Here is a 19549-nt window from a genome sequence, read left to right on the forward strand (position 1 = left end):
GAATATTTTACTCTGCATCATTTTCTCAATTTGTTTCAGAGGGTGAGTAGTGAAACAACATAACATAAACTACCCATTCCCGCCGGGGGTCCGAACCCAAGCTCGAAATTTATTTACAGACGGTTCATAAAGTAGAATTCAAAAAGACAATAAATAAAAATGAGAACATATATTGCTATGAATATAGAGATAAAGAGGGAATTTCATAGTGATGTTCGCTGCTGTCTCTTTAAACCTCTTGGTCCCTCCCCCCTCCTCCCAGAAGCAGCGAGAGAGAGCCGTCTCCACTAGCAGCCAAAGCCTGTCCATAAACTCCAGCCTCTTCCTCCCTCCATCTGGCAGTGCATGCAGAAGAGAGAGGAGGGCGAGAGAGAGAGAGAGAGAGAGGACCAGTGTGTGTGTGTGTGTGTATCCACAGGGTTTCGAATCACAGGCAGATCCAGCGTCACTCTCTCAGACAGAGTCTGTCGTCACGGGCGACAGAAGGTATCTCCTCCACATCAGCATCACTGTAGAGACGGAACGCGAGGCGGCATCAGCATCCAGTGGTCGTCGCAGCAACAAGAGCATCCGAGGACTTCCAGGACTGTAAAAGGCAAGGCTGCCTGCTTACGCCAGGGGCTCGGAGAAGAAAACCGGGGCCAATCGCCTCTCTTGCACCTCGTTCTGCTTCACTTTGTCACTGAAGGACAGCTGTGGGCGAGCGTGGATGAACAGACAGGGATAGGGATAAAAGAGTAGAATCAGTGGATTTGTGTGTGGGGGAAAGTGAGGGGAATAGAGAGAGAAGCGTTTATATATGAGTGTGTGACAGTGAGTTAGTGTGTTTTTGTATGATGGTGATGACATACGGTGCTACTGAACAGACAGGATGATCCGAGCTCACTTGAGCCGTAAGCTCTTTTGGGAAGAGAGGAAAAGAAAACCAGCACACTGTTTCTACTACTGACAAGGGGAGAGGTGAGCGAGAGAGATAGAGACAGAGACAGAGAGAGAGAGAGAGCACTTTGTGTTATAAAGTCTTCTATATTCCCACAGAGGATGGTGCTATTAAATTTGGTGAGCGCATTCATTTGTTTCTGTTTTTTTTTTTGTGGTTTCTCTTTGCCTTCTGTAATTGATTTTGTGTTGTAAACTGTATAATATGGGAAAATATGAAGATTTGTGCTTGCAAAAGAGAGAGATCAGTATTTTTTACGGATAAGAAAACATGAAATGAAGAGAAAAATTATGACGTAAATGGGCAAACTGCTCTTCCTCCTGTCTCTCTAGGTGTCGTGTGAAATGTTCTAGTGCCTCAAATTGACAGCAACGATTTGGAGGGTCAAGTTCTGCTCTTTAATTTTCTTCCCGGAGCAAAAGACGTGGAATTTACCTCCTCTTGTGACTTTTGGAGAATGCACAGCTATTATAAAGGGACGTGGTAGCTGCTGGATTTCACACATCTTCAAGGGAACTAGATTGAGGTCAGAAAATGGAAAGAAATGACCAGCAGGAAACCATCGACGAAAGGTTCAGAAATTTAGGATGTGCCATTTAAGCTGACTTAATTCCCAGGAAAGCACTGATCACAACACTTATTGTAAGTATAGATGCAATTTTGTTGACCTATCTTATACGTGTGATTGCATTGCTGTCTTCATTTATTCTCACAGATAGATGTATGCAAAAACAAATACGCACTGACGAACACACACGGAAAGACACATGCATAAGGACAAGATCACACAAAAACTGAAGGACATGTTGTGCAAAAGACTTTGTTGGCAGAAATATCTCATGCTAATAGCTTCTTTTTTTTTCTTTCTTCTCCAGATCCCTTTCAGAGAAGAGTAAAGTTGGAATATTTGGACACATTTAGTGCTGACTTTTAAAATTAAAAATATAATAAGAAACTTTAGAAAAGAGGCACATCTGTGTCCATTTCTTCTGCAAATATTTTATTCAAATCCTGAAAGTAATGCAATGCTGGAAGTTTTCTTTTCCCACCTGGATTGGATTTAATGAGTTCAAAATGGACCTTCTCACAGTATAAGGATCTGTCTCTCTATTCCACCATGCACAAATGAATACAATCCTTTTTATCATGTACACATTTCTGCTTCATAGACAACAGCTTTCAGTCCCAAATTAGGACCCTAAACACATGGTGCTCACACGCACAATGAAATGAACCACAGATCTACTGCAACCTGGAGTTTAATGTGTGTTTCTTGGATCTAACCGTCCTTCAATGAATCCAGCACCTTCCCTATCAACCACATCTCTCCCCGGATCCCCGACATGCTCGGCGGTACACAGCAAGAGGAGGCTTGACCCCAGACCCAGCGAGGTCTCTCGGCTGCCCAGGCATTTTTAAGATGTTGAACCCTCCCTGCGTGGCCCGAGCCCCAGATCGGATCAGTAGCACTGCGGCTCCCGGTGGCCCCAGACATGGATCGTGGCTCGGTTTGCCCCTGCCCTCAGCGCTCCGCAACTCGGCCAGTGAGCAGCCTGTGAAGGATGTCCCAGAGCGGAGCTCCGGCCCGGGAACCCTCTGAGACCCCCAGTCAGAGAGAACAGATCCGCAGTCACATGAAGATGGTGATCGAGCAGTTGGAAGGGATCCTCAAAGAGCTGAAAGATGTGGCTCATGAACTGCGGGAGGTAAGACCTGATCGGCATCTCTTCGTAGAAAATGGGAGCCAATGTTCCCATTTCGGTAAACTGGTGATTGGATGTATTTTATTTATTTTTTTGGAAATTTAGTGGAATTTCAGTGGAGTAAAGGCAATTGGTGATAAATAATGTATGTTTTAGGGTTTAGGACTGCTTGATGAAATACCACTGTGGTTTGGAGTGAAACCCATCGTCCTATTATTGCAAAAGAAGTATTAACCATAAACCATTTCACTTTCTAAAAAGCTCCACTTTTTATTGAGGAACAGTTACTGTGAAAGGGTGGGGGGATTGGGGGTTATATTTAATGTAGTGGAGGGGCGACTTTTCTTGTGACATGCCATGATACAGTATGTTTCCACTCAAAGGCTAGTGTGAATGCGAAGTGATTTTGCAGAGGAATAGGAAAATAGAGGGGTGAGCAACATAAGTGAGAGGCAGAGAAAAGAAAGATACAAAGGCAAAGAGGTGTGCAAGGTAGGAGTTGGGCTTGGCAATGCAATAGTTATGTAAGCACTTTGTTATCGCCCGGATTCCTACTGTATTCTAGCAACTACCATGGTTACAAGATGAAAAGATTGCACTGGGTGTGTGTGTGTGTGTAGCTCTCTCTGTGTGCTTAGGAGAGAATTGACAAGAGAGAAAAAAACAAATGTGTGAGTCAATGTCACATTTCAGCTGAATAGATTTGTGTACGTACTGTATGTGTGTGTGAGGAAAGATGTGAAGGTATTTAACAAAAATAGGCGAGATGTTGTTTGTTTAAGAATGTGAAAGTAATGGAATAGAGAGAATTTATGATCTGCGTGACGGTGTGTGTGTGTGTGCGCGTGTGCGTGTGTGTGTGTGTGTGTGTGTGTGTGTGTGTGTGTGTTCAGCTCGCTTTTAATGAGATGACATTAAAATGAATGAATTGCGTGTGTGTGTTGATATGTGCGAAATATTTTTGTCATCAGTCTTGTCAAAAACCGCAGAGCATGAGGGAGAAGACTAATTAAATCCTCCTGTTTCAATAATGTCTTTTATGTATGTCGTTCTTGCTCTATGAGCATTCAGTATTTCAGCCCACTCTTTCCCATGCGCACGAGCCAAAATCTCTCAAACTTATTCAGCACCTCTTTAAACTCCGCCTGCACCCAATTTCTCTCTCTCTCTATCTGATGTAGTTCACTTTCCAGATTACCCGTTTGCCTCATGTACCCGTAAAGCCAGACTACAGCATAACTACACCCTTAAATCTCTCACTCGCGCTCTCTGTGCACAAATGTGATGGATGATTTGGGAATAAAACCCGCTCCGGCTATTTATAAACACTGAGACTCGCAACGGCCCGGTAAACTGCTCTACACCCACACTACGTATGGATCTAGCTAAAAATAAAGTCGGATATATAAAAGCTCTGAGAGGAAGACGTCACGTTCTGTTTGACTGTGGGATAAGTGCGGAGAGGAAATGGGGTGTTTGAGGAGATGGTTGGAGAGCTTTGCGTCATTAAATTAAAAATCCTGTCATCGTTTACTCACCATCATGTGGTTCAAATCCCTCAATATTGTCTATGGTGCTATAGAGTGCAGTATACAGCATATAGAGTAATGAGGAATGAGGCTGTCAAGGACAAAAATATTAAAGAAAAATTCTATAAAATGATCATTTAATCGGTCCATGTAGTACTACTCATATCTCAAATCTTCCTTAGCTACAGTTGCCTATTATGATAACTAAGCCGTCGTATGACACATTTTGCGTGTTTATAGTCATTTTGTTGTCAATATAGTGATTTTGTTGTCATCATGGTGATTTTGTTTATAGCTTGACAGCATTATTTCTGTGTGCGCTGGTTTTAGAAAATAGTGTCTTGGATATTATTTGAAAAATGACTTTTGTCCTCCATGGATGAAAATCATGTAGGTTTTGAATGACACGAGCTCGTGTCCGTAAATTATGACAGAACTGTCATTTTGTGTGAAACGCCCCTTTAAGAAGTATTGATCATCCGCCTAGTAAAAGATAAGTAGATGGCAAATGTCAGATAAAAATCTTTAATTCTTGTGGCTATATTATACGAGTATCTGATGTGTAACAGTCATGCTGAATTATACTTCAGGGATTCACCATTATAAGGTCACATCACACCAGGGTAAAGACCAGTGGCGGTTCGTGACTGCTCATCCGAGGGGATAATTCAAATTAAGTGTTCGGATAGTCATGTGTGTTGCTTGCGTTTTCGAAATATGTGTTTGTTGCGTCATGTGAATCATGTGCATCATGTGTTTTGTCAAAATAAGTCCCTGCTGCATACGCGTCAAAACGGTTTATGATAAAAGAGACGCTCACATTCACAAAATACACGCAAGACACTCCCTTAAGACTAAACTCTGATTACGCATGAGATTATGCGAGTATCTGGCAAACGCAAGCGTTTCTTTTATCATTAACCCTTCAGACGCATCTGCAGCAGGCACTTATTTTGGCAAGACACATGATGCACACATGATCACTCGATGCGCAGAACACATATTTTGAAAAAAGGAACCACACACATGAGGGGCTACATACATGTTGTGATGAACTTCGCATCAAGAGACCTCGCAAAAAGTCACCGGCCGCCACTGGTGAACACTTTTCTTTTTTTCTCGATGTTTGTCATATTTGCATCAAACCAGCTTCAAGTAAACCAACTCTGCCCTACATCCATTTTTTTCTGGTCTTTGAGAGTGTATGACCGCGTGTGTGCGTGCATACAAATACGAGTTTTTACCCCTTAACCCTGTTTAACTTCAAAGTGCCCCAAGTTTGTGCTGAGATAGGAAGACTTACGTAACTCTTCACTAACTTACATAAAACAGCACAAACAGCTCTGAATTAATCATCAGTTCTGTCATTCTGCAGGAGCTCACATGAGTCTGAAGTCTTTTCACATCTCCTCCCATGCATTCAAACTCCTATTCAACCCCCCAAGCTTTCACTAGCGCACTTTTTAGTTAATGCTAACTGCCTCAGGCTAAGATCATCCTTGCAAACGAATTCTGAGAGAAATGCTGTCATTATTTCTCCTTTAGTCTTCGATGAGGAAATTTGCGTACAAACGAAACCAAATATTTTTTTAATACAAAAAATGATAAGCAACCTTGTATAAAATGGCAACCGTTTACTTGAGGGTGGTTACTGTAAAAGTAAAACTATCACGTCCGGGCGTTAACCATCATGAGGCCAAATGGGGCAATTTGACGTGAGAGCGTAATTCCAAAAAAGCTCATATGGGAGTGGTTATTTACTAAAATGCGCAAATTAAGTAATACAAGCGCAGCAGGTGATTTCTGTTATGACTAACACAATCACAAATAAGCAGAGCTGATCTTGAGTTCAGCACTACGGACATCACATCAGAAAATTCGGAGTGTGTAATCCCAGCAAACGAAGCCAGTACACTCAAAAGAACTGAAGGACAAAAACAAAATGAAGGTTTAAAAGAAGTTTTGAAGCGCCTGGTGTTGTGTGACTTCTCCTAGTGACTCCTATTTTATTTACTTTAGTAAATAAAAAAATAACATGGCTTGGCAAACAGTATATTGAATAATACGTTCCTCTGGCATTCCAAATAAACTGTTACATATTAAAAAATCCTCTGCATTGTATCACGCCCTCTCTGATCTCTGTGATGCTTCTTTTTTTTGCGAAAGTGCAAAGTAATTCAAGACATGCTTTTTTCGGTATTATATAATGGCACAAATACCATTCATATACATGAACCACTAGTAAATCGCATTGTTTCAATCATGTAAATAATCTCCTCCACAAAATTTTGCACCTGAAAGTGAAACTCCTCGAAATGCATATGCAATAAGGTCTGTCTCGAAAATAACTAGACCACACCTTTTCAGCGATAATTATCCACTGCGCGTCTTCAGTAAATCCCAACAGTCGTTATTTAACGCCAAAATGATGATTTGCGCTGCCACAAGTTGTTGGTAATCTGGCCCATGGTCAGCAAAGAGCAAATAAAGACGTCATATATTTTACCTTGACACATCTTTTGTTTGAGTACAGTATTCCCAGAAGAAAAATGTTATTGCTAAAAGGTTTGCTTTTTTATAGCTCTGGAGATTTGATGGATTCCCAGTTGTGTTTTATTTCAAGTATCACTTAATCTCAGATGTTTCTTAGAAAATTGAGAAATACAACTTGAAGCAAATGAGATAATTGTTGAGATGCGTTTGGTGCTGCAAAATGAATGTAAAATGTGTGGTTATTTTTGGAACAAAAATGGACAAGCCCTGCCATTGGGTTGTTATTCAATCTATGCTGGGTTGTTTTAACTAAAATTAATTGGCTTGTCCCTTCTTTACCCAACACTGAGTTGAAAATAAATTTATAAAGTTTATGTCAAAAACATCTAGATTTGGGTAAATTTAATTAGATAGGTTAAAGTTCATACTGAAATCTTCAATAATATTGACACGTGATTGCAGACTTGACAAATCCAAGCTGAGTTTTTGAGCCATTTGTGTGATTTATTTATTTATTTATTTTTTTTTTTTAAGAAATTAGACCTTAGCAAGTTTCTATTTGCACATTCTTATTGAAAACGAACTAAAATATTTCTTACTTTATGTGTTTAACTGATATACCAGAGACTTGGATATTCTGGTGGCATAAAAGCACAACGGGCTGTAGTCTTTTAACGCTAAAGCAGCAGATCTGATTCATAAATGTGGAACCTGCATCTGTCCTAACGCCACTGAGTACTTGTACAAACCACTTAACCCATAGTTGCCCCAGGGGGACTCATTATAATAGCCCTACTTTAAGTTGACCTGGACAAAATATTAGCATATATTATATAGCCATTATACTGTATTTTTCATAATATTGTTACAACATATCATTACAGTCTCAAGCACTGGTCACATTAATATTGCGATTGAAACAGACAACACTCCCCATGGAGTCAGCTGGTAGTTGCACTGAATTTGATGATCAATATATTTCATTAAAGAGTCGATTCAGTGACTCATGTCCTCAGCGAGCTGATTCGCGCCCGAATTCCCCGTGCTGTGAAAGCTTATGGAGCGCAACATGCAAAACCATCGATAACATAAACGCCTTCATTACGGTTTAACAACCCTTATGCATAACAGGCCAACGTGAAATCGAAAAATACAAGAGCTTAAAATGAACTCTGAGAAGTTTTTTTATACCAATGTTTAGCTCTTTTGGCTTAAGCAGGTCAATCTGCAGCATACTGTGACTAAATTATTTAAATCAAATGTTTTACCCTTTTTCTAGTGGAAACATTTTAAGTGCATCGTGAATACTGTGCAGTGCAATTTCTTGTCATGTTAATTAAAATAATTTTATTGTTTATGATGCATCGGTTCATAATCCCTGACCATCTTCAAAAGCCCTGCATCAACAAACATTTTACTGGTGAGATTAACACCACCTTCTAGCACACTGAGAAAGAGAACTTGTAAAGGAAGTAGGCAGATAGGAAAGACACAATATGGAGAGGAGACTGTGTCTCACTGCATGTAATGAGAAGGACGAGTGTCATTTGGACAAAGCGTACTTATCTGTGCTACAGTGCTGTGTCTGCAGCTTGGTTAAGTGTCTGTGCCTGTGCTCAGTAATTTGAGAGATTGGTTTATCACACGGAAGCAGGGGGTGTGATGCAAAACCAAAAAATGGCTTCCTAAAAGTTGTCTATTTTAGACTAAATTAAATTTACTCACTAAAATAAAATTAGACACAATCCATGTATATTCATTGCATGTACTGTATGTAAATAGTAGATCAGACAGTTGGATCATCCCAAAACAGACAGGAAGTGGCCTACATTATAAGTCAACTCAAAATGGTTTCCAACTCGATGTACCTCTGTAGTCCGATTTCTTAAAATTAATTTAATCTGAATTTCCCGAAACACAATTTTTTAATGAGACAAAATGTAGGATGGGACTTTATTGATAGTAAATTTGATCAATATGCCTATCTACAATCGATATACAGACTTAATAGATTGTAGATAGGCAAATATAAACATTTCAGGCAAGTTTTGCAATAATGTTCCTCTCATTATTTTTACATCAAGAATATTTTTATTACAATGTAATTCAAATATTCTTGATGTAAAATATTGAGAGCGAAATTATTACATTTTATACCACAGGGTTGTTAAATGCTTTATTTTGATTGGTTGAGAAATTTTCATACGTAGGCATACATTTTATTTGTATTTTTATAAATGCAAACAAAATCAGATGTGCGGCACTTCGCGGTGTAAAAGCACTGCACTTTATGCTGCATTGCCACATTGGGTGTGCATTATTTTTTAACAATTCAATGGCCCGTCGTCAATTATTTCTGACATTTTTTTTATTTATTTGTGTCCATGGCATGAAATTCAGCTTTTTTCGTGCCTTGAGGACAAATGTCTTTTCAATTTCTGTTCCTGTACCCCAACTCTAACCCCAACTCCAGTCGAGAATAGTTTTAAAAGTGGAAGAAAAATATGTAGAAACCAATACATAAAAATACATCCAAACCCCAAATCTAACCCCAACCCGAAGCGACAATGATTTAAAAATAGGGAATAAAGAGAAAACAATTCATAAAATGCCACGAAAAAAGAAAGCCACAGACAAGAAAAACTATTTATTGAAATTTGTGTGAGTGAAACAAATGCTCAAGGCGTGAAAAAAGCTGAATTTTGTGCCATGGACACGAATAAATTAATAAAAAAATTGTGACTATAACACAACTTTCTGTGAGATCACATGTTTGACACAAAACTGACCAAAATTCAGAGCGATTCTTCATGAACACAGACTCTATTCGTTCAATAAATCAAAAATCATAATGATAAGGATATAAATACACAAATCATCAAGTCAAATGAAAGGGAAACAATCGCGTAAATAATAGTTCACAGTTATGAAGCACAAATTTGCATTATTATAATATTGGCACTTGGATCAATATGATATTGTATTGTATGCATTTAGACAGTATGATTTTGTCTTAGAAAGTTAGAATCAATTTTGCTTTCATATTAAAGATACATACAACATATTTTCAAAGTCCCAGCAAAACAAATATATTTAATGTCCAGAAATGACAAGCGATATGTTTTATTCCCATGTAAACAACTGAAAACAGAGACACAGTACTCTTCATCATATCCTGTCTTATCTGGCTGGATAGATGAAGAGAGAGATAGTGAGATAGAGTGAGTGAAAGAGATGAGTGAGAATGGCAAAGATAGTAGCAAGTGATGAAGAGACGGCATGTGGTGCGACAGTATTACACTCTTACAGACAGACAGAGTGTGTGGCACCATCCAGGCATGCAGTCTATCAGTTAGGTTTGGTCGCCTCTCTCTGTGCCTGGCCGTGGGGCTGAGCACGGGCGAATCGGCTCGCGGCGTGCAGAGACCCGCAGGGGGGCTTAAACCCTGAATCAAAGGCTGCCGCTCTCTCGCTGGGACTGTTTACTCTATCTACCCCTGCACAGCTTCTTTCTGCATGGGGCCACTGACAGGACCGCATGGCCATCACTGCGGTACTGTCACATGCACCCACTAGAGGCGCCAGGATCATTGGTTCATGCAGATGCGTCAGATTAGATGGTGATTTGTTTAAAAACTAATTTCAAAGCAGATTTCCCACAGGAGGGAAAAAGGCTTTTCAAATGTTGTCTATTTTCCATGCACAATGTGATTTAAACAAGTAAATGTTTGTTTTTTCTGGAATGGCCAATCATACAGTAGATAAAATCAGAGCTAAATTCTGTTTCAGGACGACGAGGGAAGTTTGTGCAGGAGCAAAAACTAATGTCAAGTTATTTTATGTTAAAGGGCCGCTAACCTATGTGTTTCAGCAATATTGCTGTCTCTGGTATCCACAGAATGTGCCTGTAAAGTTTCAGCTCAAAATACATCATCTTTCATTAAACAATGTTGACCAGGGCCATATGTGGCTGCAATAAAAAACAGGCTATTTTTGTGTGTGTTTCCTAAAATGCAAAGAAAGCTTCTGTTCCCCCATTCGCATGCAAAGTATGGGTAAGAGCGCTTTGGACTACACAAAACGTGTCTCTGGCAGAAGGTTGAACTACGCGCTCATAGGCGGAGTCTGTGAGCGGCTATGGGTGGGGCATGATCAATGTGATGTCACATTGATAGGAGATCACCAACAGCCTGTTTTGTTTGACTGTTGCGGTTTAAATTTTGTGTAAAGATTACACAAAGAAGAATAGATGGATTGTATAGTAACACAATGTTTTTGCACACACACTGGCGACTCATTTTCTGATAGAATCACATTTAAAAGTGAATGTTTTAGGTTAGGGGGGCTTTACTGTAAGTATATATAAATACCATTTACTCAGATATGGCTCTTTCATAATTCATGAGACTTAATGATGAAGGAAACTGCTGACAAACAGTCCGACAAGATAGGATAGGATAAGGATCTAACTATAAACTATAAAAATGTAAATAGCATAGTCATATAATTTAATTTTGAGAGAATTTGATGCAAAGTATTTCATACTGAGATCCCTGAATCCCTTGGCATCTTTGCGTGTAGACACAAATAGTTATTGTCTGAAAGTGCCCATATTATGCCCAATGCCAAGATGTAATATAAGTCTCAGTTGTACCTAGAATGTGTCTGTAAGGTTTAAACTGAAAATACTCCACAGATCAATTGTTATAGCATGTACAAAATGCCCCTATTTGGGTGAGATTAAAAGTGTTTTTTTTTTCATGTCTGTACCTTTAAATGCAAATGAGCTACTGCCTTTGGGTTAAAATAGATCTGAGTCATGTGAATAGTTTCTGGGAAAATAGTATATTTAGCCGCATTTGTTCTACAATGTGTTAACAAGCAAATTTATAAAAGCTTTTGGGTAAAATTAACCAGTCACTCTGTGGCTGTGGGTGGGGCTTTATCGGTGTGACATCACATTAACAAGAGAATTAGAACAGCATGTCTAATGAGACTGCTTTGGTTTAACAGAGATTAAAACAGAAGCAGTGGAAGGATTTTCTTTCATTGTAGGGTGGTTGTGTTCACACACTGCCAACACAGATTTATGTCCGAACACCATGTAAAAGTTAATTTTGCATAATATGGGCCCTTAAAGTAGATGTTTTCATTTGCTTACCATTTAATCTCATTGCTGTCTAGGAAACAAACAATCGAGATATTAAATACGTCTCAATTGTTATTTTCATTTCGTACGGGATAATACAAATTGAGAGATTGATAAATTGTGAACGGTTAGTATCATTTGTCAGTAGTTGCCGACTCACAAAACCTGTTACCTGCTGTCAAAGAGAGAAACCTTTTTGCTCCCTCGTTTGATCGTCAATGCATCAAGGCCCAGTGAAGACTGCCAACTTTGATCCAAAGCTGCGTCCTCTGGCCTGGTTCCCCTAGCAGGCAGCGGGAGACTTAATTTGCTGGAGATTATGGGAAGGCTTTGGTGAAGCCAGAGGCCTGTTAACGCTCTGTCTCATGGCAGCTCCGCCAAGCTGGACACCGAAATTAGCCTTGTGGTCAAGTTTGAAATGCGATGATCCAACTTGCTGGAGTTAACAGACAGCCTAACTCTGTTACATCTATCTTACTTTACCCTTTTTTACAGACCCATTTCCATTTTCTGTTGACCTCATTTCCTTCGCTCAAATTAATTTCTTAAATTAATGAGTGTCACCGCAGAAACGAGTGCATCAGCCGCAGCCAGTTTTCAAAGAAGTCTGACACCTCTGCTCCAAAATGTAGCACTCAATAACGTCGGTGCCAACCTGGTTGATGATTAAGTGTTTCTTTTCCAAAATAATTTGTTCTTATGAAATTTCATATTCTGATTTTATAACCCCTGCATTTCTGAAATGTTTGTGCATGAGCTCAAGCCTTTGGTTATATTCTGCCACACTGTTCAGTGTGGTATTGACTGGGATCATCATCGTGGTGAAAGCCATAGATTAGGTCCTACTTTAGCTCACAACCAACCTCTCAAGTTCATTCTCAAGTGCCCATTAGAAGTTTCTTGAATATACAGAGAGTTTCTGAGTCGACATCATTAGGTTCAAAGGTTTATTTGACCCAAATAATTCACCCTTGTGTCGTTCCAAACCCTAATTTTCAGGATTTTTGTACAGCAATTGTTTATAGTGACCAGGGTCTGTACGGAGAAAAAAGCAGTTCATTTGACTCAAGTGCTGTAAGTCGTTTGAAGTAGAGGTCTTCACAGGTCCACTTAGATCCGAAAATCCGAGGTCCGACCGGAGACCCGATCGGGTTCGGGTCTAAAAGTTTCACATGTGCCTCGGACACGGGTCGGGTACAATAATAGCGGCATCGGATCTCGGGTAATTTAAAAATGAATGTGTGTTTTCTGAACGGACCCGAGAAGACCCGAACTCTCTCGCCTGTGTTCGTCAATGTCCTTTTCAAACCTCTCATCTGTTTGCCAAGAGCGCTTGAGACATTGTGTGGTTGTCGGAAGGTTCATTTTCGTTGAGACAAACATGTCAGTGAATTATAAATGTACATTTTAGCGGTTACGTTGGTGTCGTCGTCAGATAACAAAGTAAAATGAATGGAGCAGCTCGCCAAATTGGTTGCAAGGCCACCGGAGTTTCTTTCTGTCTGACTACTGCGCGTGGGTCTGCGGAATGCACACACATCAGTGCCGTTTTCATTCGGTTCCAGTCAGGTTAAAAAAAAATTTTCACTAGTTCGGGTCGGACTCAGGTCTAATTTTCTCGGGTTTGTCTCGGGTCGGGTCTTTCTTTAAATTTTTTTTATTTATGCACGTCGGGTTCGGGTATGAAGTGATTCGGGTCATTTCGGGTCGGGTACATTTCTTTGGACCCGAGAAGACCTCTAGTTTGAAGCCAAAGAATATCTTTATGTCAAAAACAGACCAGTATTATTATTTATGGATAATATTACCATACACTGTCAGAAAAAGGTATAAAAGTTATCACTGGGATGCTACCCTTGAAAAGGTTTCTAATATGTAACATTTGGGTACAGATATGTACTCTTGAGGTACTAATATGCACCCCTTGGGCACAAAGGGGTATGTTTTGAAAGGGTACCGCCCCAGTGATATCTTTTGTACCTTTATTTCTGAGAGTGTACAGTAGCAGCACATATCTTTCTAGCTTTAATAATATTTTATTTTCTGCTCTTTAAAAATAATAACTTCTATAACAACACAACGTTGAGTAAATAGTGACATCATTTTCATTTCTTTTTGCGAACTATTCCTTTAAGCTATGCACTTATGGGGTGCGTATAGTGAAATGAATCTCAGAATTTGATTTTTGAAACTGGTTATTACAGACTGGGTCACATATAAAAAAAAAAATGTCATAATTGTGCTGCTTTTTCTCACATATTTATACATTTGTATCCATTTATAATTGAACTATTGTTAGAAAAGGGCTGGATGAATGAATACAGTGTGGATACCTGTCTATTATAGACAGATATATAAACAATATCCACTTCAAGTATATAGACAAAATAGTACTGAAATATTTGCCTGCAAACATAATTTTTAGAAAGTGTTACAACTAACCCCCTGCCTGTTACAATTAACCCCACCTATGGGGTAAGTTTTAACGTTTGCACTTCTGTCATGTTTGGTGTAATTGTACAAGAATGGTTAGTACTAGAAACAAACTTCAAATGTTTTGAATCAGTGAGCCAAAACCAAAAAGCGTTAGGTTGTGCCCCATTCTCCTCTACTAAAACATCAACCTGTATATATATTTATTTATTTATTTACAGTGCAGCATGTTTTGCCATATTCTCCAGCGATGCCAGGCCTTGGTTTTTTCTCTTTCTCAGAAAATCACGTTTTAACCGAGTGTTCAAAAGCGTATATATTTTCTTGCAACCTTGCAAGAACTTAATTTTTTGCTTTATTAAACAGGACCTAAAATGTTCAGTATCCCTTCCATTTATTCCATAGCACTGAGCTGCATTTCCTCTACCAGTGCGGATAATATTGTTGCAATGAGAAGGCAAAGTGATAACATCTTGTCCCTCAAGCTAGCCGCTTGCCTGGCTCCTTTTCTCACTCTTGCATTTCTCTCCGCTTTGCTATTTCTATCTCTCTCTTTTTTTGCTCATCATTTTTCTCTCCCTGGCTACCCAGGCTGATGATGGTTTGTGAAACGGCTCTGATCATTTACAGCGGTTACTCTCATAAGCGTGCATGGGATGGGTCCTGGCGCATCTTTGTATCGCCATGAATTAAACAACTGGGCTGAATTAAATGGGGTGAGAAATGGCAGACTGACTCTTTACATGGGCTAATTGTTTTTCAAGCATGCTTAGCACACAGAGAGGAACAAATGCTTTTATCAGCCTTAACTACAGCCGGCTCTGAATACGTAATGGGATGCACAGTGCAAAGTCATTTCTCTGTCGTAATCTCTGAACGTCTATCACGCACGATGCATGTCCTGTGAGTACATGCAACGGCCTTGAAAATGAGACGCGTTCGTGAAATGTAGAAACAAGCGGCGCAGAACAGCATCTCAGGATTGAATACATTGTGACCCAATTTTAAATGATCTCATAATGTAACTGCTGCGAGAGTGAACTGTAATAGCCGGAGCTTAAGCAGCGGGGCAGAAAGCAGCCTTTACCCTTTAAAGGCTCTCAATTGCCTGTTTGAGCCTTTTATTACATCAGTGCGAATGGAAAGAGGTGGACGAGATTAATGCGAGCTGTATACGAGGATGTTTGGACCAATTTGTGATCGTGGAGGGGTTGAGTCATAAAACAAATCAAGCGAAGGTTTTCTGTCAATGAAGAATAAGTCATTTAGGTCATGCATCATCAAATGCAACAATTATTTGATCTATGTTAAGGCCTAAGGATGCTCCATTGGCTTACTACAATACATTGCATCAGCTATTGCCAGGGTAAAGCCAGTACCGTGGTGTTTCTTTGCATGACCATATGAGTCAAATAATAACATCTGATACACAGATCTTACATTTTTCTCCCTCGTGTATTATCTCACATCTCTGCAATAGTGTCATTAGACAATAGTGTCGGTGTTGCACTTATTTGACTGCGATGCTTACTGTAGCCTTTGTGTGTAACAAATCGATGTCACTGTCACCTTGTGCAGCCTGGCCGGCCGAGTGGGCCAGCTGGCCCTGTATGCATGACTGCCACCCCTCACCTGTCTCTGCTCTTGCTCCTGTCACTGTCTCTGGATCACAGGTGTCAGCTTCAGGCAGAGCGTGATGAAAGAGATGCTGACCAGAGCCAAGATTAATTATTCAAGCTGCACCGTGGTAGGCAGAAAAGAGAGAGAGAGAGAAAATATCCACAGATTATGATGACTTTTCACTGACGATGTATTACTGTGTTTTTTTTTTTTAACATTGTAGCTTGTTTCTAGCTGGAAACAGGCCAGGTATCAGCAGGTCATGCCAGCTTAGGATACTCAGACTGTTTTTCGGAATATGGAAGCTGGTCAACCAGTTTATAGCTAGCTTAGACCAGCTAAAAACCACCTACCATGTTATAAAACACAACCAGCACCTTATAAATGATTTTCGTATATCATTGTACATACCAAAGTATTTCAATTTGATCCCATCAGTGTCCTAAACGGTAGAGCATTGGTACAAACAGACATTGTACCAATGCTCGAATGCAACTAAATTGCTAAAAAACATTTTATGACCGTTTGTTACATACCATTAATAAATGGTGAGTCGCACTATCCCCATGGATGTTTTATCACTGCTTACTGCGTGCATAAACAGAACAACACTCAATCACAAAAAAAAATAATGAATGTATAATGCAAGTTAAAATATGTCGACAGTTAATATTTATAAATACCGCCACCTGTTCTCAGACTGGAGTTGACATCTGTTTATCTATATAAGCTTGCCTTTCTGCATACAGAGTTGTGTTACTCTTCGCACATTTTAACTTCCAGGTGATGTGGCAGGCATTTTTTACAACTCCTTGGGGATCGACAGCTGACGTTAGCAACACATCATTCTCTGGATACTTTACGGTTTGGGTGGGACGTGAGGAAACAGCTTTGTGTCCTCAACCCAACTCTGAATCACATCATGCACGGATCAGTCACTGGTGGCGAGTGTTTCTGACAGCACTCTACGCATGTGAAAATGAGACAGATTCATTTCTGAAATTGGCTGTGAAACATCCTGTGAGGTTGATAATTTGTGAATATTTGGGAAAAAAGACACTGTGAACATCTAGCGCACCATATGAATGTCAATTATGTATACCACTAGCTGGGATTCGAATCTTGGTCGAATCTTTTGAGCGTTGCCCCAATGACCACTGCTCCAATAGCATGAAAGCTAAAGGGGTAGTTCGGCCAAAAATGATTTTAAACCCTTGATTTACTCAACACCAAGCCGTCCAAGATGCATACTGTATGTCCATAATTTTTTAGACGAAAACATTTTCAGTTATTTTAGAAAATGTATTTGATCTTTCAGTTAATCAAATGTAAAGTTACGGGGTCCACTCCTTCAAGTTCAAGAATGTGCATCCATCTATCACAAAATCCATCCAAACGGCTCCACGATGATAAACAAAGGCCTTCTCAGGGTAATCCGTGACGTTTTGTTGTAGAAATATGCATATTTAAAACTTTATAAACAAAAATAACTAGCTTCCGGTAAAGCCGCCATCTTAGACGACTCTGTATTCAGGAGAGAGTATCAGCATAGTCTACGCACTTTTCTTAGTGATGTATGACAATTTCGGAGAGCGGGGTCACAGATCAGCAGCAAAGAACCCTCAATAAACTGCATACACTCTCATCTTGAATGGGGACGTGACCAAGATGGTGGCGTTTCCAGAAGCTAGTTATTTTCGTTTATAAAGTTTGGATATATGGATATATGTTTGATTCCTAAAGAAGGTTGAGAGATCGAAACGTTGCAATAAAGCAATAAACCCTTTTATTTCTGCAAGTGGATAGTGTGCGGGACCTCTCTTTTTTCATTTGTTGATATTTGGACTTTCGTGTCCTGCTCTCCTATGCACCTATCATGTGTGTGACGTTTATGTGGTCAATATTCTACAACAACACAGCATGGATTACCCTCAGAAGATCTTTGTTCATCATCGTGGAGCTGTTTGTATTTATTTTGTGAAGGATGGATTCACATTTGTTGGACTTGAAGGAGTGGACCCTGTAACTTTACATTTAATTAACTAAAAAATCTAAAACATTTTCTAAAATAACTGAAAATGTGTTTGTCTGAAAAATGATGGACATATGCATCTCGAAAAGCTTGGGGGTGAGTAAATCATGGGTTTAATATCATTTTTGGCCGAACTATCCCTTTAAGTGCAGCGAATTTACTTTATATGTGGATCTTTTTAATATTGTTACACTTGTTAAACAAAAGCAATAAATAAAGAGGCAATAAAATTGCTAAGCAGTGATAAGTTGGCTGAAACAGCCAACAAGTCACAGTATCATTAACTGCAATAAAAACGTCCCCTTTGACCCGAGTCGGTCTCTAAATCTGTATGCATGTCACTTGTCCAGAGGTAATTAAAGCACTAATCGGTAAAGCCACTTATTCTTAAGCGTGTTTGAGTAAAAGCCTGCGTTGGAACAATAAAACAGGGCTATGTCTGTGACCTTCGTGTGTAAATGCAAGGTCAATGATTAGCTTTTCTTATAATTTTGTTTTATTAAAAGTTAATACACATTTAGAGAATAGTCCATGTAATCAATTTTCACATTCTTTTCCTTTTATTAGTATGGACCCATTTCAATACTTTTTGAATCTGTTTTGAAGCTTTGCTCCAGTCCAAATTCATTGTAGTTGTGAGAAAAACATACATTTTTCAATCGTTTTTTACAAGGAAGAACAAAAATCATTTGCGATGATGAATGTAAATAAATGATAGTTTTGGTCAACTAAATGCTGCAGATTGAAATGCTTAAGTACAGTAACATTTCCCAACAGTTTGGCTGTGCAGTCCTCCATTGTTTAATATTATCACTAACTCTCAACCCTTTCCTAATATCCCCGAATGCAGTTTGTCAGTTTAATGTGATGCAATCTGCTATTTCTAAAAATGAATCATCAGGCGGTGCTTGCTGCGATGCAGTGCGGACAACCAGAGCGTGTCTTGTTCTAGATAGCTTCTATAACACGTGATCTTGAGCTGAAAACACTCTTCCCTCTGTAGAGATTATAAAGATCCTGCGACTTGCTTACATTTGACAATTAATTAAAGTGTTCCTAAATAATCTTTGATGTATGCCACAACACTATCTCTCCCCGAATGCTATGTAAATTAAAGAAACGTCTTTATACTTAACATATCACTCCAAAAAGATCAGTGAGTCCTCCAAATGTGTGCCTGTGTTTAAGCGGTTGACTCAATGTGCAGAATTCATATTAGTGCAGATATGGTCTAGAAATGTCAGTTCTGACTATTGTAAAAGGCTAACCTAAAACCTTTTTATCTGTTTTAGTTTAGTTTTCAAGTATTATTGGTTTGTTCTCTTATTGATCATTTAGATGCTTTAAGCATTAATAGCTGATATTATGCACTGTATTTGCAAACAGCTTTGTTTTGAGATTGCTTTTGATCTTCACGTGTCTTGTGGCTTTATGCTTAAGTCAATGTTCTCCTATTTCACTCTGGCTGCTGGTAGATTAGGAAGCACATGCAATGTGAAACCTCCACTTCACCATAAGAACAAAGAGTTCAGGATAAAACTCCACGGGGACCAGAGTCTAGTATTATGTTCTGGTCCAACCATCTCATGATTTTTGGCGATTAAAGTCAGCATAAAGTGCCTTCAGCAACCCACTTTACTTTTATGACCT

The 19549-nt window shown here is 39.3% G+C and overlaps 1 protein-coding gene across 2 annotated transcripts in view; it reads left to right on the forward strand.

The window, feature by feature from the left end:
* Nucleotides 1–253: 253 nt before the first annotated feature.
* insyn1 (inhibitory synaptic factor 1) overlaps nucleotides 254–19549 on the forward strand; it is an 84972-nt gene continuing 65676 nt past the window's right edge. The window contains exons 1-3 of one of the 2 annotated variants that reach the window (XM_065282943.2): nucleotides 254–1059; nucleotides 1273–1582; nucleotides 1816–2646. In XM_065282943.2, coding sequence (XP_065139015.1) covers nucleotides 2503–2646 — 144 coding nt within the window. In that variant the 5' untranslated portion in view covers nucleotides 254–1059; nucleotides 1273–1582; nucleotides 1816–2502. The remainder of the gene's footprint in view (nucleotides 1060–1272; nucleotides 1583–1815; nucleotides 2647–19549) is intronic. The other variant, XM_065282944.2, reaches the window with a different exon arrangement.

This window comes from Paramisgurnus dabryanus, chromosome 9 (genome assembly GCF_030506205.2).
Source record: "Paramisgurnus dabryanus chromosome 9, PD_genome_1.1, whole genome shotgun sequence".
In the NCBI taxonomy this organism is placed as follows: domain Eukaryota; kingdom Metazoa; phylum Chordata; class Actinopteri; order Cypriniformes; family Cobitidae; genus Paramisgurnus; species Paramisgurnus dabryanus.